We start from the raw sequence: 22249 nt of genomic DNA on the forward strand, positions 1-22249 counted from the left end.
TGACTTCTAATACCCAAATGAACTCCTTTACTCCTGTTTGAGTAAAAAAATACAAATCCCAGCTGATTTAGGAAATTATTTCAGATCAAGGGTCCTGGGTCGACTTACTGGGACACTTGAACAGAGCGGTCATTCGTAACACATGCGCTTCTCCTGCTATGAAGAGGGAAAAGGCTTATTGACAAATACAGCAAGCAGGTTTCAGAGGATGTAGTCTTCACTTTAATAGTCAGATTATCAGACCAATGGACAAAATATATATCAATTTCTTCATCAGCACCTGAAACATCCGTGTGTAAAGGGACTGTTCCTGTAGGAAGAACATTTGAGTGCTTGCTCTACTTGTATGTGAATTAAATGGACTGAGTTTGGCTGGTGGTACCCTAAATGATTCCAGAGATTTAATATAAAAGGGAACAAGTAGAGTCTGTACCTTCCTCTGTTTTCAGACTATTAGGATGAAGATTACGGCCTCTTAAACCTGCTGGCTATGTGACTTCACACAACTTGATTCTTTGAAAATTAGATTCTCCTCAAATTCACATGACCCGAGCCAATGCACTGATGTTCAGAATACTCTTCACATAACACTGCTGTAGATACGAGAAGCAAGAGTTTACGACGGTGGATTTTTCACCCTCATTATGAAAGTACAAGCAAACGACAACACGACACAAACAGTTCTGTTGTGACACTATAAAACACCTTTATATACATTAGAAAAAACAACAAATATCCTACTCTGGAATGGTACAAAATGTCGATCATACATCACCTGTGAAGTTGGATAAACTGGATGAGTTTAAAACGGGAGCGAAGGGCTTGCAAACAAATACAAAAATAGTTCTGATTAAAATGGAGACACTGATGCACTGACAATAGGAGTGGTTTCCTTTCATCGTCTTTCCAACTGTCACTCAAGACTCAACACTGAAATGACAACATGCTAAAAGAGCTCAAATCCCGACCCTCATTTAATCACATCCAGGACAGTGAGGTAACTCAGAGGAAGGACGGGGAGGAGAGGATGCTGGGATATTATTTTTAGCAGGTGGACCAGCAGGACTGGGTGGTTCAGTTTTGTTCAGCTGAGAGTCATCCTGGGTCCAAACCATTTACTGTGGCTTTCTGGTGTCACTGTGGCCCCCTTTAGCTGGGAGGATAGTAGCCTTGGTTGTAGTTCCAGGTGTTCTGGTAACCGTAGTTGCCGTACTGCGGTTGCTGGAAAACGATCACAAGAAACAAACAATAAGCTAAGGAGTGAGCCATCTCACTTCCTTCTCGTCTCTGTTGAGAGTTGCACAAGTGGAGCACCGATTGGGCACTCTGGAGAAAATGGCGGCGGGTGAAGACAAACCGTGCTGCCATATCAAATGCAATATTCCAAAAACACTAGGATGTCCGACTTCTGCATCTGGTCGCATCTAAGGAATGCAAGCCAGCATGTTTTTCTGGCTATTCTGTCCCACAATCCTCTGCACAGCAGATGTATGAGACAAGAAGGTCAGAGTTCAACTTGCAATCTAATGATAAGGTAGTATTTCTCAATTGTTTGCAAGAGTATATACTTTGTAAGGGCAGCTGCAGTATGTGGTAAAAATAAAAAGGTATGCAATTTCAAAAAGAAGTGCAGGAAACAGGAGATTAATTGGGTGGTGTTAGAGCAGGGGTGTCAAACTCATCTTCACTCTGGGGCCACATCAGCATCACGGTCGCCCTCAAAGGGCCGGTTGTAAATGTAAGACAGTGTAAATGTAACGACTCCTAACATAGTTTAATTTCCCGTGATATCTGTGACTTCCACAACACGTACTAAGCAGAAATAGAGGTTATTTTTTCCATGGTTAATGGCGGACAGTTGAACGGCTTTCAGGGCGATAAGCCCCGCCCCCTCTCCGGCGTGTCCAGTGCGAATGAACACAAATAGCCCCCGACGAGACCGGCGGCGCGAATGGCTCAACTCAACTTTTTTTTTTTATACTCAAACATCTCCGCGACTTATTGAGTGGCGTAATAATCGCGCGACACAACGAATCGATAATGAAATTCATTGCCAACTCTTTTAATGATCGATTTTATCGATTCGTTGTTGCAGCCCTACAGACAATTGGAACAGCAGCTTACTTGATGACATCACCACCTCAGCTGGTCTCATGAGTTTAATCCGTTTTTGTCTGTAAAGTATTTTTTACAATCAAACTAAATATGACAACCCTGCCGTTTTCATTTAAAATCAAAAATGATATTATTATTTACATATATATTTAAACATACATGCAATTATATATGTATATATACACATACATAAATAAATATATGTACCGGTATGTGGATCAGATCCCGCTCGCAACACCTCACATCTCCGAAATCGTCAGAGCAGATTTTTAAATCGGCTGAATCTTGACAAACCGACCACAGATTTGGTGCTGAAGCTAACTTCTCGCCTCAAAACATCCTAAAATGACTTTCTGTGACTTAACAACAGTCGTATTTCGAAAGTTTCAACTCCCAGTTGTGTGATTTCTCCTCCGCCATTGTTTCCTGTTGCTGGTGCAAAATGCATTCTGGGATATTTGGCTGTCCCAAGTACAGACAAGTCATCCCCGGTAAAATGGGCGTCCTTCTGGTTTAACAGTAGGTTTTATTGAGGTGCAGGAAAAGGCTCAATAAAACCTACTGTAAAACAATAAAAACTTTCTTTCGGTCAGTCAAAGCCATATTTGTTCATTTACAGATTTCCCTGAATAGTTTTCCCTCCGCACAATCGGCCATCTTACCTGGTACCAGCTGCCGTACCCCCCGTAGCCGGCCTGTGAGCTGGCGTCGGCGCCCATCACAGGAGGGGGGGGTGTCGTGATGGGGACATGCGGCATGGTGGGCGGGACTTGTGCGGACACGGCAACGGCTGAGCCATCGTCACTTTTGCTCATCTTCTCCGAGTCCTCGTCCCTAAAAAAATAAAAATCAGATTATTACCAATAATCTCAATGCAGATCTTATTTATGCGGCAAAATAACAAAAAACAATCTTATCTGCAGACTTCAAATCTTATTTGTCTTGTTTTTCACTGCTGGTCTGTTTCATTTTGATTGTTTTAAGACGAAATTTGATTCTAGGACTCAATAATAGACAAAAAGTCTCGTTAAGATAGAGAAAGAAAAAAAGTTGCTCTTCAAAAATAAAAGCATGCATAATGTTCAATAGTCAATATTGAACTTACAAAGCTAACTTTATTTTTACTACATTAAACTCATGAAAAAATCTGACGCAGGAGCTGCAACGATGTCATATTTTTCAAACGTTAACATTTAAATGACGGTTGTGTGAGTTCCAGGTTAAAATAACAAAACATTGTGGATTAAGAATTTGAAATGGACAGATTTGACAATTTGCTAACATGAAACAACAGGAACAAACTAAATACTATTTATCACACTCGCACAATGTGATATTTTGTGTGACACATGACCAGCTGCAACGTGATGGAATTTACCCGTTCTCTGCTTCTCTCTTCGTTCCTCCTAACTTCTTCAGCAGCTTCTGATGCTCCTCATAGACGGACAGCACACTGCGGACGACACAAGAGACAATGAAGAACTACATTCATTTGTTCGTGAAACCATCGGGGTTTACAGAAGACTCGTGTTGAACTCTGACCTCTCGATGGAGTTACTGTAGTCCTCTGCAAACTGCAGGCGTCTCTGCGAGAAGAGGATCTTGGTGTGTGGGGCGAGGGGAGCTGCCAGGGCTCGCGTCACACACTCCTGCACCGCCTCCGCTGAGGGGTCCCCCGACACCTCCAGCTCCAACAGGTTCAGGTGCAGCTTATCGTTATCCTGGGGGGGCACAGAGAGGAAGACTAAAAACTAGTATGACGTAAACAAATGTGCAGTGCGTAGGTCAATCAGTTGGTCTTTCTGGGCTACTGTGGAAACATGGCAGCCGGCTCCGTATGTAGCTATAAACGGCTCATTCAAAGCAAACAAAAACACAATGTTTCTTAATTTCAGGTGATTATAATCTAAAGGAAACATGCTTATTAATATTATATTCTATCTCTGCCAATAGAGCCCCCTAGATGACACATGCTGTTCCTTTAAGTACCAAGTTTTGACTTTTGACTCCTGACGCTACACGCACAAACTCATTTTCTCTGAAATGTTTTTTTTTGAAGCACACAAAGTACTCGATGTTTAGTGTGTGAGGCAGAAATAATAATACAATCACATAATAAAATCATGGACTAGCCATTCAAATTTTACCAGCATTAAAATCATATGGAAGCGACTTTTCTTTCATTTTTTTCATATAACTTTTTCAGTTATCAGAAGGGACGTTAAGTCAGACTGTTAAAAAACATGCGCAGCAGGTCGAGCCATCAACAAGCAAAGCTTACTGCAAACTTAACATCTTGTGTTCAGCATCGACATTCTTCAACTTTTAGGATGAAGGGCCGAGAGAAGATTGACCAAAAGTCTGTGTTCTTTGCTGGAATATTCGTGGGTGCCATTTTCCTCACCGGACTGATCTCCAGAGCCTCCTGTAAAACTCTGCGGGCTCTGCTGGGGTTCCTGCCGAGCTTCAGCAGCAGACGAGCCAGCTTGACGGAATAAAAAGCGTGTAACGTGGGCTTCTCTGTGGACTCGTCCACCGCCTCACGCAGCAGCGCCTCCGATTGGTCCAGCTGGCCCGCTCGCCTCTCTAAAGCTGCCCTGCGAAGACGGACCACCGCCAACCCTGGTAGCGTTTTCTCTAGAGCCTCCAGCACCCGCCGGGCCTCGGTTAAGTCACCTGATGGAAAAGGTGAGGTGAGTTTTCATGAGTGTGGAGATGTTATTTTATTTAATTAGTGTTGCAAAGGGTTAATGAGGAAGAGAATGCATTCCAGATGTTGATGCTTGATGTTGAGACGACACAGAGTGTTGGTGAGTAAAGAAAATAAAGCTGTTTGTACGGCATGTTCATGTTTGGTCGTACCGTGCCTCTCCTCGAAGGTGGCCCACTGCATGTGGATGTTGGGTTTGTACGCCAGGTGGATCTCACAGGCTCGTTTGAAAATAACCCGCGCCTCATCCACACTCTGCGACTCCAGGTACTGATTGTACTGAACGACACATACGAGAACACGTTACAGAGATCTTGTGTGTGTATATGTCTGTATATATATATATATTAGGGGTGTAACGGTACGCGTATTCGTATTGAACCGTTCGGTACGAGGCTCACGGTTCGGTACGCATGACGAACCGAATACGTTTGAATTAAAAACCTTTATTTAACCAGGTAGTCCCATTGAGATGAAAAATCTCTTTTGCAAGATGTAAGTAACAATACTACATAACATGAAGGAGCAGTTTTTGTTTTTTATGCTTATGTGTTGCTAAGAAGACACCCCAGAAGATGAGTCACTCAGGTATAGTTCCATCATTGTTCAAAGTCAAAGAATAACTTCATGATGTTAGTTGTAATGAATAAATATATTTTAAAATCAAGTACATTTCTCTGGCATTTATAGTTTTCTACTGTACCGAAACGTACCGAACCGTGGCTCCACTGTACCGAACCCAACCGTATATATATATATATATATATAGCCAGTGTATGCCCTTTTGTGTGCTCTTTCACTCACACACAAACACACTTTTCTTCCTCACCCTGATCCAGAACTCCTCATACAGAGCGCAGGCGATCAGGCAACGCTCAAAGAGGATGCGAACCCTGTGGTCGTCATTGCTAACCGCAGCTTCCTCTGATTCTTCCTGAGGCTGGGCTGTGACCTCCGACTCCTCTGAGGCTGCCTGGTCTGGATCTGCGAGGATAAAAAAAGGGGCGTTAAAAACTGAGAACGCGTTCAGATGTTAACACCGATTTGTAGAGCTGCCGGGACATGTGACAGCTGACCTTGTTGGGGGTCTTGGGGGTCTTTGGTGTCCTTGTTCAGCTGAGCGATCTCCCAGTCCAGGTAGGAGTGCCAGGCCCGCAGCTGGAGGCGATCCAGTGGCTTGACATGGAAGTAAGGACGTTTGATCTGCAGGCCAGAGAACAAGAAACCAGCAAGGGATGAAAGTGTGTCACCAGTTCAATAAATACAAATAAAAGGGCAATAGAATATTTACCAGAAAAAATATTGAGCTGTAAAACTGCAAACAGTAAAAATAAATAAAATATATTAATACTATGTATAACATAGTATCTACCATTTGAATTCGGCCTCTTTTACCAAATGAAAAAGGCTTTTTGTAGAAAAAAAGTGTTGCTACTCCTCAAAGTAAGGGATCAATAAATTAGTTTTTCTACCAGAACTAAAACTCAGGCATCAAACGTATACATATTATTAAATTTGACCTCGCTCCAGATTCAGAATGATTCAGATCAGCGTCTGGAAAATATGTTTGTTGTCAAGCCTCATTTTTTGAGTTTCAAAATCACAAAAAGATGAAAGATCTTATGTAGGAACAGAGCGGAGAAGAAAGAGAGAAAAGAAAAACTCACAGCGTCTTCAAAGTGCCATCTCTTGCGGACTTCTCCCTCGTTGTCTTGGTACACTTTGTCCCTGCGAACGAGCACTTGTTCCCTCATCTTCTGCATCAATTCCTCCTAAACACAGAAATTAGGAAAATATCAGAACAATCATCTATTTGACTATGTCTTTAACTTACGTCTCACTGGTCTACACGTTTGAAACGATCAAACTGAGTGTGAGGCGGTCAAGTGTCACTCACCGTGTCTGTGCCCTCGGGTGTGGCGGGCTCTTCCTCCCCCGGCGGCCTCTCCTCCTCCTCCTCCTGGGCTTGTTCGGCGCGCTCTGCCTTCTGACTCTGACGGCACAACGTCCTCAGCTCCTCGTACTCCTCCGAGGACAGCACGTCTTTCGGCTCCTGGCTGTTCAGGTGCTCCTTGTACCTGACGGAGGAAAGGAGGAGAGGATGCAAAATGAGATTAATCGGAGGAGAAAAGAGAGAGAAGGGGAGAAAGAGAAAAAAGATCACGATAGTATGACGACTTAATGTTGAATAAGAAACTGGAAATATTCATTATCCAACAAAAATCTAATGTAAGATTGGCATTTTTGTTTTGTAATTTACTTCCAAGAATTTGTGATTGGCACACACACTTGGCTCGTGTGTGTCTGGTCTTACTTGTCGTAGTTGGTGTTATAGAGCTGGGTGGGGACTTTGAGGACTCTGTCCAGGACGGCTGCTGCTTTCTTCGTGTTCCCCTGCTCCTTCTCCCACTCGACATACAGATCCCAAAGCCGGTCTGAGTGGAAGTCCAGACCTGCTGCCACAACCGCATCCTCAAACACACTGAGGATTGGAAAACAATGAAGACTACAGCTTTAACAAACAGCAGCTTTACTCATTCATTTCTATTTTGTGCACGTCAAACAGCATAAAACACAACAACAAAAGACAAGTCTTAAATGGAAGTACCTGCGAATCCGCGTGGGCGACTCGGGCATGTTCATGTCCAGCGTTCCCAGCAGCAGATTGATGTAGTGGATCCACAGATCTACACTCAGAGGGATCGCCTGCAGACCCTGAACACACACCTGACACAGCAGCATCAAAAACCAGTGAAAAACACTTCCTAAATAAACTTAAAAGCATTCCTAATGGTGTGGGCACAGACTTGTAAACTCCCTTCTCCAGGTTTTACCTCTTCTGCTTTGTTGTTGTAGCCAGCACGGCGCTCCAGATCAGCATATTTCTTCCAGTAGCCGTAGCAGAGCGGGTAACGAGTGAGGAAAGCCTCTAGCGCTCTGCGTGACGCTGTGATGTGACTCTGGACATACGAGAGAAAAGTCCAAATGTTTTAAACATTTCTCCTCCGTCTCTCACATCAAAACAAGTAACACACACCTCTTGCTCGCAGTACTGCAGCAGGTCAGTCCAGCTGGTGAAGTCTTGAGGATTGTCGTGGGCGGCCTTCCACAGGCGCTCAAAGTCTGCCGGAAATTCTCCCTCCTCGTCTTCTGCAGGTGGGGGCATTGAGAAGGTAACCGGGTCGGGTCCTACGGGGGCCTCAGGGGCCACGGCGGGACTGCCAGTCTCTTCTGACATCTCTGCCATTTCAGCCGGAGGCGATGCAGCATCCTCAGAGGCCTCCATGGCTGAAGAGGGTGTCGATCAAAAAGGTAATGAGTCAGTCCTACTTTTTACCAAAACTCTTTTCATGAAGCTATGGTGCTGAATTTGGCCCTTTGGCCATAATCCCAACCTGCCAAAGTCCTTTCAAACAGAAACACAACAATGTCACAGGCAACTCTTTTATGAAAAAACCCTCAACCAAATTTCAACAGCGACAACTATTTTCACTCAACAACAAATGACTGAGAAGTTAAGTTAGTGTGCTGTAATGCTGTTTATTCTCTCTGCACGATGAAACAGCTTTCACCCTGAAACACCGTTCCTATCCATTCCTCTTAATTTGCTTGAGGTGTGGTGGCAACAGAAACAGACACTTGAGTGCTTCTGAAATCTAGCTTTTGCACTTATTGTGAGAAAAATAACAATAATAATAGAAAAATGCAATTAACCTCAACATAGAAAAAGGCACTGGTGAAATACATGTAATGAGATTCATGAAGCTTCCTCTGCTTCCTGGACAGTTTCGTAAAACAAAGGGCCAACAGGTGTTCAAACAATACAACAAAGTGTGAAAACCCCACACGCACAACAATCAATTAATACAAACTATAAGTAAACCAATAAAAGAAAAAAAGCAGATAGAAGATTAATACTAGTGCAGTTTAAATGCTTTTATAAAAACTAAATACATAACAATTACACTGACCAGTCAAACTAGTTATGCAGCTTATCTACTACCCGCAGCAGGCAAAACAAAAACAAAAACGAAAGAAGTGATTTTCTGCCTCTATTCCTGAAAGCCTCTGGTTACACCTGCAGAGACAGACTTCATGCAGTAACAGTTTACACGGGTTAGATCTCCACCACAGCGCTGACTCGGGTCCTGTTGGGATGTTGTGGACATAACGCAACTAATTGATTAGTGAACGCAAACTTATTTTTTAAAAGCTGCGTGCTAAGTGGGTTAAAGTTGGTGAACACTGTGCTGCTTCGTGCTGTGTGTGTGTAACGTTACTTGAGATCACGTTAGCCTAGCTTAGCTTGTCATGCTTGTCAACAAGCCTCCGGTCGCATCGGACCTTTATTAAAGACACTTGCAGATGAAACCAGTGCTTATTAATATCCGTGAAACGACAAAACGGCGCATCGTACATTCATTAATGTTGCTCTAACTACCTGAAGACTCCTCGAGCTCCCCGTTGCCGCTCATCTCCTCATAGCCTTCCGCCGCCATGATGGGAAACGTCTCTGACGTCATTTATCCGCGACAAAAGTCTGACGAAAATAAACAGCCAAAAAAAGAATTGAAAGAAATAGCTTCTTATAAGAGTTGTATAATATATGTTAGTTACATCTCCCTCGTACAGTTTGATGTTGAATACTTTAACATGATCAATAAATAAATATCCCCTTGATTTTGCACTTCGGATGTAGGAATTAATTACAAAGCTGGCTACGGTTAGTGTGCGTCTAGTTTTATTGTTCTATGCTCAATAAAAGAGAAAAAAAATGTTTAACATACTGTAAGCCTTACCTCCGCACGGAGAAAGCTTCCAAACTCTCTCTGAAACCAAACCTGCTTTTAAAATAATGTGAAATAGATCCAAACAAATATAAATACAATCCAGTCTTTTTAAAAGAACTACAAATGTCTCATTAGATTTACTTATTGGACATTCTTTCTATTCTAAATACTGCCAACCTTTGCACATCCCCTTAAACATATTGTTGCAAATTCTTGCATGGCAGTAGCAAGTCATTTTTGTACAAAAAGTAATTATATACAGTTACATTGTGCATATATTTAAATTGTTAAATAGTACTTTATATTTTTATTGCATTTTTTCTGAGTTCCTGGTCTATGCATCAATACATCAAATTAAATTCCTTGTATGCAAAAAACTACCGGTACTTGACGATAAACCAAATTCTGACTCTGAAATTACAGAATTGTTTCAGGCTAGAAGAACAAAAAGGGACTTTTCACATTTGGTCAACTTTATTTTTACTTGGTCTTAACTTTGAGAGTACATCTGACAACTTTGAGTCTGTTCCTTCACTTACATTTCTACCAATTCAAGCCATCGCCAGCAAAATTGCAGCAACATGTACATTAATGATCATAAAACAATCAAAGAGACAAATTCATAACAAAACCCCTAAAAAGGTCCAATGATTCAACAATCCAGGGTCTCCAGAGAACCATTTGAATACTAATGAGTGCTCTGTGTGCATTTAGGATTGATTCGTTGTGAGAATCAAAAAGGCTGTAAATGAACATTTGCTTGTGAAAAAACGTTCACAGATTTGAACCCACAATGAATAAAATCCAAACGACACACTGGAAATCCTGGATGATCCCCACATCTAGAAACACGTGAAAATCGAAACAACTTTTAAAGTTCTCTTCCTCAAATGCATTAAAAATAATCTAGTAAACAAAGCTGGGAAAGAACTCAATAAAACAAAAAGCACATCAACAGCATGATCCGCAAACAGTGGTTCAGTTCCCTGAAGGGATTCCCAACAGCTGAAAATCTCTGTGCAGCAGTTTGACAACCCGGTCACTTCCATGTTTAAGCGATGATAATCATTTCCATAAACACAGATTAATCAGTGACGAGCTCAGGGAGAGACGTGACAATAATTTACTGCTCAGAATTGGTGAGAAAGATGATCATCTCTTCCCATTTTGTGGAAATATTAAGTACAGCAGGATGAAAGTTAAGTGTAGAGCCACACAGCTGATTGTTGGCAAGCCCTCTCCAAAATATATGAAATGTGGCACGAGTACAGACAGTGGAGCGCTGAGCTGATTGGCTTAATAGACAGGGTTGGAATGAGTTTAAGGATTCAGTCAGAAGCAGATAGAGGGAATCACCAGCAGGTGGAGCATGTGCTTTGAATCTGAACCTTCATTTTAAATAGCAAACAGTCCGTCACAGTGATCTTTCCTCTGAGGCAGACTGGATGACAACAAAGTGGACAATAAAAAAAAAAAATTTAAAAAGTGTGCCTGAATGTTTTCTTTCTTTACCCAAAAAATTCATTACAATGACATGATATTTCTCAATTGTTATCTATTTGTAAATGTGACAAACATACGGTAACTATCTAACAGTAACATCTTCTGTTGTTAGGTATTATAGTGCGACTGAACACGAGGGAAATGGCAGCGACGTCACGTGGCTCAGTTCGACTGACAGGTCTACATGTTGTGTGTGTGTGTGCAGGGATTAAAAATGTGTATTCAATGTGTTGTGTGTGTGTGTTAATGTCCTTTATTTTCCATGATAGTTATCCTGTTGTCTTGTGCGTCAGCGCCTTGTCGCTCCTGTTCCATTTCCTCCTCTTGCACCTCCTGATGATTACTGAAGAGTCACGTTCCAGTCCAACCCCGCGTTCACGCCGGGTTTACGGAGCGTCAACACCGACATGGACGCGTCAAAGTCAAACTCTAGCTGGCTCTCCTGACCCTCTGCAAAGCACAAAGAGAAAAGGTTACGTGAATCTCAGCACGTTCTCAGAACAGATCATTTTTGAAAAACAGCAACAATAAGATCGTAATAGGAATCCTGAGGGTGTAAAACAACGTGTAAAATCAGTTCTAAAGTGCGTTCTGCAGCAAACCGGTTCGCACTTTAATTTCCTCTTACTGAACCTCAAATGCACCCAAAGTTTAGTTGTGCAAACAAAATGCCATTTGAGCTTCAGAAAAAGATTGTTCTTCTGTTTAAAATGGTATAAATGTTGAACAGATTCCTTTAGTCAGCATACAGTCTATAACTTTAAATTAATTACACATGAGCATTAACGTGTGAGTGAAATGCTGTATATTACACTCACCAGCAGTCTTGAGGGTAACCTTGCTGGGTTTACTGGCTCCCAGTATGACAATGCGTTCAATCCAGGAGCGGGTGGAAAACTGGGCATCTGGAGCCAGGTTCCTGAGAACAGAGCAGAGGCACGGACACAAAAACATTAAACCTTATAAAAGAAGTCATGACTGTTTTACAGTCCTAAGTCTGCGATACAATAGAGACGCAAGCAGGAGAATATTGGTCACTCACGCAGAAGAGAGCATGTTTTTGGCAAAGGACAGCTTCCTGTGGATGAACTCCTTCTTTTCATAGTTGAAGGTGTGGCCATCATCTATGTAGAGCTCACCCTCTGCAGTTCTCTGTCACAGAAACGGTCAAAACACCAAGTAGGACAAAGCAACATGTCAGAACAGCAGCGGATGAACATTTATTTACAACTAGATCTATTGTTTTATATTATAGGAGCAATCCCTGATGGAGCCAAATGTGCATAAGTGAAGAAACAATCAAAAACACAGCAGTGGATGAGAGTTGCGTTACCTGGGGGTTAAGGGCCACATATAAAGTGTAGGGATCGTGCATCATGCAGGAGGAGGACCTGCGAACTCGAATCTTCCTGGGAATAATGGAGCCGCCACGCTGGAACACGGGGATCTGAACAGAAGACAGGAAGCTCCACGTTAACATCAGAGGATATGAGGAAAATAATAATTGTTAAAAGGATGTAGAGCCTCGAAATATAGAAAGTGTGTCTTACCGAACTCATGGTGACCGGGATGTAAAGGTTCTGGGCCCCGTTGTGCTTTTGGAAGGTGTGGACGTCAAACCAAACCTGAGGAACACAAGTTGAGACGACGCCTGAATCAGCAGTCCTCTAAAAATACCTTTTCTTGACAGAACCACTACATTGTAACACTGAGCTTCAGTCTGAACGCCGAGAGACAGTAATAGTAAGATGTGTTAAAGCGTCCATGTTTCTTCCTCTTACCTCGTCTTTGCCAGGTAGGTAGGTGGTGACTCCCCTCGCTCCTTCCTCAGTGACCGGGTGCACCAACAGGTCTCTCCCTGCAGCAGAGTTAAGCAGCGTCAGTGGATCTGATAATCGCTTTGAATCACGTCTGTCTTGCTGTAACAGTTGATTTACAGTTTCCAATGTAGTTCGTCTTGTTGTACCTCAGCTGTTCGCAGGATTAACAGAAGTGATCCACACCCAAGACATACCGACATTGTGCCAAAAGGCACTTAAACCGTCAGGCAGATTTAAAAACTAAAACCATAAAGAGATCTCATGATGGATCTGATGAAACTAAGCAGAGGACAACATTAAAGTTCTGGTAAAACTATAAAAAGGGGAAACCCCTGGGCTTACTTCAGGCACAATTAAAGTAAAATGCCTTTATTATTATTAATAAGATTTGATGTCTTGTGTCTTCTTACCGATCAAGAACTCATCATCCAGAGCGAACGTAGCAGGATCCTGAGGATACTCCACCCACAGCGGTCTGAAAGAACCAACAACATTTAGTATTTCTGTGCGTTGAGCTATTATGCATAACTGCAAGTCAGAGTAGGAAACATTTTGTTTGAATTTCCATTCCTTTGTACGAGGCCAATAACGCTCAACGATTGGTGATGTACAGGAAAGATGAAACCAACATAAGCAATGTTTCCTGGCCTGTCCTCACCTCATGATGGGCTCTCCAGTGCGGTGAGCGTGGTAGAACTGCTGGTACCAGTAGGGCAGCAGGGTGTAGCGCTGACGAACCGCTTCGCGGATCAGCGCCATGTTGTCCGGACCAAACAGCCAGGGCTCTCGGCGGGGGGTGTCCAGGTGGGCGTGGGCCCTGAACAATGGCTGGTAGGCTCCCGTCTGGTACCAGCGCACCAGCAGCTCGGTGCTCGGAGACTTGAAGAAACCACCGACGTCAGCTGTGAGACAGATTGAGTCGTGTGAAGTGTCAGGGTACTGATAATTACTGGCAGGTACTGGTTACGGTAAATACGATGTCTTTTTTCCAATTTCTGCAGAGCACTAGTTTCCTTTTCACAGTTTATTGATTTTATGATTTTACAGGTTTATTTTATCAAATGTTCTGAAACATGATGAGGATATGTCCATATTCTAGATACCACTTCCTGGTTTATAGGAAGAAATAACCACGAGGAAATACACATTGTAGAAGTTGTATTCTAAAATCATTTTACATATATTTAAAAAACACTGACACAAAACAACTGCTTCAAAAGTCAGCCACAAAACTTCTCAGAAGTTCTCTGAATATTTCTTTGTGTCCAGGTCATTTAACGCAGACTGAAGCACAAACTCACCGCCGCAGAAGGAGATTCCCACCAGGCCGAGGCTCAGACACATGGGGATGGAGATCTTCAGATGGTCCCATTCAGCAGCATTATCTCCCGTCCACACAGCTCCTACAGACACACGTCGAGAGTTAAGGCCCTGTGCTAAAATAGCCCGACATGAAAGATTTGTAGCAGGAAGAAAGAAAAGTGAAACCGGGGAAGGGCTTACCGTAGCGCTGCGACCCAGCAAAGAAGGCTCTGGTCAGGACAAACGGCCGCTCAACTCCCCCTGACCTCTGGATCAGACCCTCCGCTGTGGCCATTTGCTGCAGGTGGTACACATGATAATCACTGCTATGTTTTACCCATAGCATCAGATTTTAATAGTTTGTTTCTCTATCAAAGCCAGACAGTAGAATCATGACAATAAGATTATTTTAAAATCCTAATTTCCCAGATTTCAATCTCACTGCTGGAAAACATTAGCACAGCATCAATGAAAAGTACAGCGATATATCTTCATCTGTCCAAAGTCTGATCACTACAGGTCGTTTTATTTTACTAAAACATTGATTTGTGTTCACTGTGTTCTAATAGTTTCTTTTCTTCGTGCTCAAACATACTGGAAATTAAGTTCTGCTGTAATGTTCAACCAACTACAGTGGAGACAGTAGTTACATTCATGCATGAAGACATAAGGATGAAATGTTAAATATTGAAGAGAACGGTTCAGTCTTTAACATCAAGCCACAGACTGACAGTGTGCACTCACCACATAGAAGCCATACAAGTTGTGCACGTCGCGGTGCTCCCAGGCTCCGTGCACCGCGTCCTTGTGCATGGTCACCTCCGGCCCGTTAAAGACCGACGGCTCATTCATGTCGTTCCATATGTACAGGTTCTCCATGGAACCCTGGAGGGCGGACAGAGATTGTGGATTAAAGTCTTGAGGCCAAACAAACCACATTATTGGAAAAGAGTCAATAAACCTGTGCTCAGAAATTACAAATAAAAAATCCTTTCAGAGCCAGTGGCCAACAGAAGAAAACTGAGGTTGTGGTTGGCAGCTCCTCAGTGACAATATGTTCATGTCACTGGGAGCTTGTGACATTTTCCAGTTAAATGAAGGTTGAATGAGAGACAAGTGTCCTTCAGACTCACCTCATACTGATCGTATGCGAACATGCTGGCCCACCAGTCCCTCATGTCTGCACGAGTGAAGTCTGGATAGCCGGCACTACCTAAAGTTCATCATCCGAAGCACAGAAAGGAAAGTGAGGGAAATATTCATTGTAGTTATATCAGTGAGCAACGTGTCAATATAAATGTCGGTGTCTCAGCGACGAGCAAGTTCATGAAGAAGATTTACAAATGCACTTTAACACATTGATGCAAAGTTGTCAGTCTCTTACCAGGCCAGCACCAGCCCTCGTAGTCTCCACCGTCTTTGTTCTTGATATAGAAACCCTTATTGCGGATTTCATTATGGATCTTGTAGTTGCTGTCTACCTTGATATGAGGGTCCACAATGGCCACCATCTATAAAGAAAAGAAAGAAGACTGAGCAGAGTCTTGAAACTATACATGCAAGTCCTGTCAAGAAGGTGCCTGCAGGTTACTTTACTGAGATTCCAGGTGACATGATAGAAAGTAAAATAGAAACTGGAGAACTTCTGGCAAGAAAACCCAAGAATTAGTAGCGCCTAACATTGTCTGCTGGTTGATTGATTGATGTTGGATTATTTGTATTATGTACCTTGCGTTTCTTCTCCACGAGACCCTGCAGCATTTCCTTTGGCGTTGCGAACTTGTGTGGATCCCAGGTGAAGTAGCGCTTGCCATCAGTGTGCTCAATGTCGAGCCAGATGTAGTCATAGGGGATGTCGTGCTCGTCAAAGCCCGCGTCCACTGAAGCCACGTCCTCCTGGTCATTGTAGTTCCAGCGGCACTGGTGGTAGCCCACAGCAGCTTTGGGAGGGAAGGACTGAGTGCCTGATGGACGACAGCAGAAGGAGGTAGGACATGAGGAGAGGAACTGAGACCGAGGACATCAGTCAAATGCTGATCTTTTATTGGGCTGTGCGGATACCCGTACTCATGCTCAAAAGCAAGCTTTCCTACCTGTGAGGGAGGCATACTGAGAGAAGACGTCTTTGGGTGTCGGCCCAAGCATGATGAAGACATCAATGACGCCGCTTTCAGAGATCCAACGCACATCCGTCTGTGGAGTCTCGCTAGAGCCTTGAACGTAATCCAACATTTTTCCAAACACGGTCTGGAAAGAGGCAAAAGTGAGTGAGTGAAGCGCTGTGCTTTAGTGAAGCGGACACTCACTACTGGCTCAAGTCCCAGGAAGTAAGGAAACAGAAAAAAGGGACATACCTTTCCAGCTGTGTTGGAGCTGATATCCACCCAGGTCTCAGCAGCATTGAGCCAGAAGATGCCGGTGGTGCGCTGGGCGTTGTGGGCCAACATGACTGGGACAGCACCATAAAGAGCCATAGGGTTGTACAGCTCGTACTGGAACACATCCAAGTTGTAGAGCCGATATGGATCCCCATTCCTGAAACAGAAAAATACACACGGGCTTGATCCAACGCAGAGAAAACGACACTGACCACTGTGCATGTGCCATTCAAACTCCTTTTTGTACGTGAAACGTGACTTATTGTTGACACTCACTCTGTTGTTTTGAGCCGGAGGGTGTCTGCGTGTTCTGGGATGCCGTAGACGTGCTCCACACCCGGAAACGAAAAGTCTAAACTAATAGAAGATGGACCTGTGAAGCAAGAGCAACACAAGTTAACCCCTAATGCAGATATTATGGCAACAGTAATGAATCTAAATGAATTAACTAACTGAAATGATTACCATTAGGTTTGCCGTCTGAGTGCGATTTAAACGTTTCCTCCCACATCCCGTCTTCTACTTTGTCTTCCTCTTCTTTTGCTTTCTGGCAGCCAAACAGGAAGAACAGTGACATCGTTCAGAAGAGAAGATACCGCATAGAAACAGTGCGCTTAACATAAAGACAGGAAGTGGAACAGAAAGTGGATGTTAGTGTGTAGTACCTCTGCCTGGGTTGCCGGATCGGCCTCCTCTTTCTTCTCATCCTCTGGGTCCACCTGACTGCGCCATGGCCCAAAGTGAGAAAGGGGTTACAGGAAAGATAAAGATGTGTCACTTTGGCGAATAGATGCTCTCTTGGGACAATATATGGGGGTATAATTAAACCATGATAAAAAGGAAGACACATACAAACAGGGAGGTTGGTGAATACTCCCTGATTCTATATTTAACGATCAAATGATCTACAAGAACTTGATCGACTTGACTTTAATGACAAAGGGGACTGAGCAACTCCCTACCTTGTGGCTATTTCAAGCTAGGCATTATGGGACTGGATCTCTAGTGGCTGCTGCTTGTAACACCCACAAAGTTCCTCACAGAACCAACTGGTATCCAGTGTAACCCTTAGTGCACCATGGTGCGATCAAGGCCATAGCAATACACCGACATGTGGTAGTCACACACAGCTGTGGAGGTGCATGATCTGCAGCAGCGCACACGCAAGAGGCAGTGGTGCAAAAATGCATTTAGAAAGCCTGCTACGCCATATTCACATTTCAGCGGAAATACGAGTCTCTTGTGTTGCACTGCAAGAGGTGAGTGAGTGAGTGAGTGGGGGGGGGGGGGGGGGGGGGGGGGGGGGGGGGGGGCGGGTCTGTGTAGAGTACTCCACTAATAAAGCATGTTAACACTATAACAGTATCAGACTCATGACGTACAGTTTAAAAAAAAAAGAAAAAAAAAAGGAGAAAGACATTGATGCAGCAGAACCAGAGATAGTGTTTTTTTTATTCCACACGTTCTTTAAGAGGCGCCTACATTACCCACAATGCAGCGTGACCACCAAACGTGCAGGCTACCGATGCAGACGTGAGTGAAATCATGCGAGGCAATTTTTTTTTAAATCCGATTTTGGCAAGCATTTTGTTTTTACATATGCAGGAGTAAAGTCTGTAAAGTAAAATGTTATTCATTTGTAGTAATAGTGGAGTTTCTCTTCTTTATTAGCTTCTAAACATACCGGGCAAATGGACTTAACAGTAGTTAGATCAGTACTGAGGCTCAAACTGAGTTTTTGTAAGAAAGCTGAAGCCTGATGGTTCACCAAGCAGACGTTGTCAGTTTGGTCTCAATATGATTTAATATTGTAGTTTCACTCTGACATTCATTAATTTAGTCACAATACAGCACAAACACAACACTGGTGAAGGCGCCTACAAAAGCAGTCTTTCCGCAATAATGAGAGTACGGTTTAGAGCTCAAAAGAAGCATCGTACCAGAAAAAAAAAGCTGATTTTTTTTCTCCAAATATCTTGAAAACTGAAGTATAACCACAAAGAGAGATGTTGCTGTTGGGTTTGGGAACTGGGCTGCCGTACTGGAAAATAAGACTAACTATCTAGTGGATCTCAAACTACATGTGTGTGAAGACAAAAAGCTTTACTTTGATGTGCCTTCCAAACCTGCTGCCACTAGCGTGAAAACTAGTTTCAGTCACCACAACTGGTCAAGTCATGCAGCTAAAATGTTAGTTCGATCTGCTGGCGTGACACTACTAGACGATTCAGTTAAGTGGACGCTGATCTGACACAAGACTGTAAAATCACTGGTCGGTGCAGCCGACCCCAAATCATTCAGATGTGTTTTTTTCATGATCAGAATGATTTTTCTTTTGTTTCATGAAATGAGGCGAAAAATCGACATCTTAAGTGGCAATTATTTAATCATTAGTTTAAATGATCCTTCAAAAACATGGAGGATGATACCAGGAGGCTGGACTTACCCATTAATTATGGATCGAATTAAACACAGACATGCACACACTCAGCCACAGCCCTCTCTGATGCTCAGTCACATTTATTGGAGGGTAAACACTGTATTTGGTGTGATGAGAGTCCCTTCAAATTTTTGTCACTGTTTGCAGCATTAGCACAAGGAACAGAATACACACTTACAAATCTTAAGGGTCTTTACCTAGAGAATACCCTCTTGATATTATCCCACACGCTAGCCACTGTGCTAGATACTTTATAGGAGAAACTAGGATGATAGGGAGAAGAGGACAGAACAACGAGTCAGAGACAATACTTAAAAAACAAACCATTTCATGGGAACAAAAATCGAAATCATCCACTGAGTGATGACGTGGATTAAAAAGAGAGGGCTAGCATTTGTAAATGTGAATGCATGCGTGGTTTCTCACGTGTCCTTGCGCATCCTCAGGTGCTCAAAGGCCAGCAGGCCGCGCGAGTTCAGAGACATCAGCACTTCTCGCCCCTCCATGATGTCCAGGCGGAAGGGCCGGGCGCTGACGATGACCCTCTGAGACTCCGACCCCAGAGACAACACCACTCCATTCTCATCCTGAGACAGGAGAGACAGGCTGAGCGAGAGAGAGAGAGAGCGAGAGCGGAGGTGAAGTTAAAGAGACAGAATTAAAGAACTCAATTACTATCTACTCACTGACTATCTAAATTCTGTAGGGTTGTCTTATTAAATCGAAGTGAAGCAAAACTAAACTTCAAGGTTGGAGATTTGTTTGAAATGACATTCTGAGATGAAGCCAAAAAAGCAATTATCTGAAAACGCCTGTTTCTCATCTCGACTCTTCTTTCACCGGAAGAAAGTCAATCGAGTTATACACCGTGGGTACAAGCTTCAACCTTCAGTGGAACACACCGTTTCATTTCCTTGAAATAATGACAGTCAAATAAAATATTCTTGATTTGCAATTATTCATTAGGTGTTACTTAATTTAGACATGCCTATGGGCACAGGAATTAATAATACCATTAACAAAGGCTCTGTTCTATTCAAGTGTATGTACAATACCAGGACCCTGAAACTGAAGCAGCTAACTGGAATACAGCCATCAATAATATTACTCTTTATACTTCTGCGACATGTCAAAATGTCATGAGTGAACTAAATGTTTGTAACATAATTTTTTGTTTGCCTGTTTTTGATCCAAAAAGAACACGCAAGACAAATTTGTGATTTGGGGCTAAATTAATAAAACTGAAAATAGCAAGAGAGCACGCAGATTTTCTTTTTGCCTTTTCAGCTTGATTCTGTCATATCCAAACTTCCAGCCACCCCACACAGTCAGGAACACCCCTGGGAGACTTACGGCTCAGTAAGCGGCTCCCTGATGAGCACGTCTGGGACCTCGTAGCGAGGCCTCAGCGGCTTCAGCTCGTTAATCTTCACCCTCGTTATGTTTCCCTGGAGACGGTAAAGCTCAAGCAGCAGATGCACCTGAGAGACAAATGCAAAAGAGGACTTTCATTGTTATCTCATTCCACTCAGTTTGCCATATTAGGCATATGGTTTAAATATGGGAAACTGCTAAATTATGTTTTCACAATAATATGAACATTTTACGATCCGGGAAAGTCCTTCACATATGGCTATATTCATCATTTTAGTAAACAGTTTAAAATTCAAATCAAGGCTCAAACAAGACTTGACGTGGAGCCGTTAGTGCCTTATCTTTATGGCAGCCATCATGTCCTCAATGTGAATTACTTCTGTGTGATTTACCTTGTTGTTGTCATTGATGAGCTGCAGCGTGAGCCTGGTGTTGGTCAGCTCCATGGTCTCCAGCAGGGCTCGATAGGGAGACTCACCAGGCTTCAACGCTCGCTGACGCCTTTAAAAAAAAAAAAAAAAAAGTCATAACAAGAGTGGACACCGGTGATGAATCAGCAACTGTGTGCTTTTCCTTCAACACCAACTTCAGGTTCGTAAATGTATTATTGTTGCACTCACTTGCAGAAGGCACTCTGGTCGCAGGTCTTGAAGTTGCCCTTGTCCACAGCCCATGTCCCGCTGAGGGACATAGCCAGCCAGAGCACCAAGACAGGCGCCATCCTGCAGAGAAAACCAAAGAGACGACCTGAAGTTTAGATGGTCTACTCTCCAATTCATTTGGTTGAACATTGCCCAAGTAAACACCGAAGAGGACCCTACCCAAACATCTGTATGTATACAGGGGTTACGGTTCTACGGACACAAACAAACTGACTTTGATCTCTCTGTGCTGGTCAAATGTGTCCTCAACTGAAACTGTCACAGGCAGCGAACTAACCCATTTCCCGTTTCCTCGGCATGCTGCAGCTATAAATTTATGCACACATTAGCATTTTAAACAGCATCCAAAATCCAGTTTTTAGCGTTAGACCCAAGGGCCTGGATGTAGAGACGTATTTCCAGCCCAAAGACTTATGATGTGCTGTGCTGTGCTTGAAATGATGCCAGAAGACAAGTGTTAGCTAACGTATCAGCTAATGTGGGCTAAATTTAGCTAGCATGCAATCGGATTTCTGGAAAAAGACACCAAATTAATAATTTCACCACAATTAGTGCATCCGTTTTTTTTACAGACTGACTAACGCCTGGTTGTCTGACAGCGGCTTTGTCGTTAATTAGGAATATATTAGGATCTGGATATCGTGCTAACCTTGCTTAGAGCGGCACAGGCAGACTGTCAACCCGCTAGCTTTAGCGTTAATTCAATTGGAAGGATCGAGACTTTTCCAGTAACGGTTACAATTTCCCCTGGCGGCCGTTCAACTTTGAAACAGAAACGTTTGCTCACACGTATACTAAGTGTGTACCCACAGCGATAATCTCTGGCCTCCGGCGCGTAGATAATATATCAAACAAATTATACAATTCAACCGCGGTCCTGCTTTGTTTTACCTTTCAGTGAAGGTGGCCATCTTGATTATGCTTCTGTTAGACTCCACCCATTTGAGTCCGCAACAAAGATCGTCAGAAAGACATATTTACTTAGTTTTCGCTAAACTAATAAACATAAAGTGAATTCGATTACAACAAATATCCTATAGAGTTTGATTGTACTTTATCAAGGTTGTATTTTTTTTTTATCTGGTTGATGATAAAATGTAAATTGTGTCAGTGGTTCAAGATAAGATAGGGGGCGTGGCTTAACTACGTGACCTC

General features: G+C 43.0%; 2 protein-coding genes across 2 annotated transcripts; both read right to left on the reverse strand.

Moving 5' to 3' along the window:
• Nucleotides 1–211: 211 nt before the first annotated feature.
• Nucleotides 212–9324, reverse strand: LOC306777981 (pre-mRNA-processing factor 39; the record flags this gene model as incomplete). The annotated part of the gene is made up of 15 exons (XM_079269298.1): nt 212–1221; nt 2778–2949; nt 3494–3568; nt 3658–3836; nt 4520–4791; nt 4978–5104; nt 5655–5809; nt 5902–6028; nt 6493–6597; nt 6723–6903; nt 7140–7307; nt 7434–7552; nt 7660–7785; nt 7863–8113; nt 9267–9324. 15 exons carry the CDS (start codon nt 9322–9324, stop codon nt 1150–1152), a joined length of 2187 nt encoding a protein of 728 aa, XP_079125424.1. The 3' UTR covers nt 212–1149.
• A 1022-nt stretch (nt 9325–10346) lies between these two features.
• ganabb (glucosidase II alpha subunit b) lies at nt 10347–22036 on the reverse strand (the record flags this gene model as incomplete). Its single annotated transcript, XM_079268033.1, is given in 26 exon segments — nt 10347–11568; nt 11937–12037; nt 12161–12270; nt 12452–12565; nt 12669–12743; nt 12900–12976; nt 13349–13413; nt 13597–13840; nt 14240–14341; nt 14442–14538; nt 14985–15125; nt 15374–15453; nt 15625–15751; nt 15969–16204; nt 16334–16487; nt 16595–16775; nt 16895–16991; nt 17084–17165; nt 17284–17341; nt 19256–19321; nt 19485–19664; nt 20412–20539; nt 20825–20933; nt 21053–21154; nt 21986–22023; nt 22025–22036. Coding segments are annotated over 26 exon segments (2886 nt in total). The 3' UTR covers nt 10347–11458.
• Between the last annotated feature and the right edge of the window lie 213 nt (nt 22037–22249).

The sequence above is a fragment of the Melanostigma gelatinosum genome (genome assembly GCF_949748355.1).
Source record: "Melanostigma gelatinosum genome assembly, chromosome: 5".
Taxonomy (NCBI): Eukaryota; Metazoa; Chordata; class Actinopteri; order Perciformes; family Zoarcidae; genus Melanostigma; species Melanostigma gelatinosum.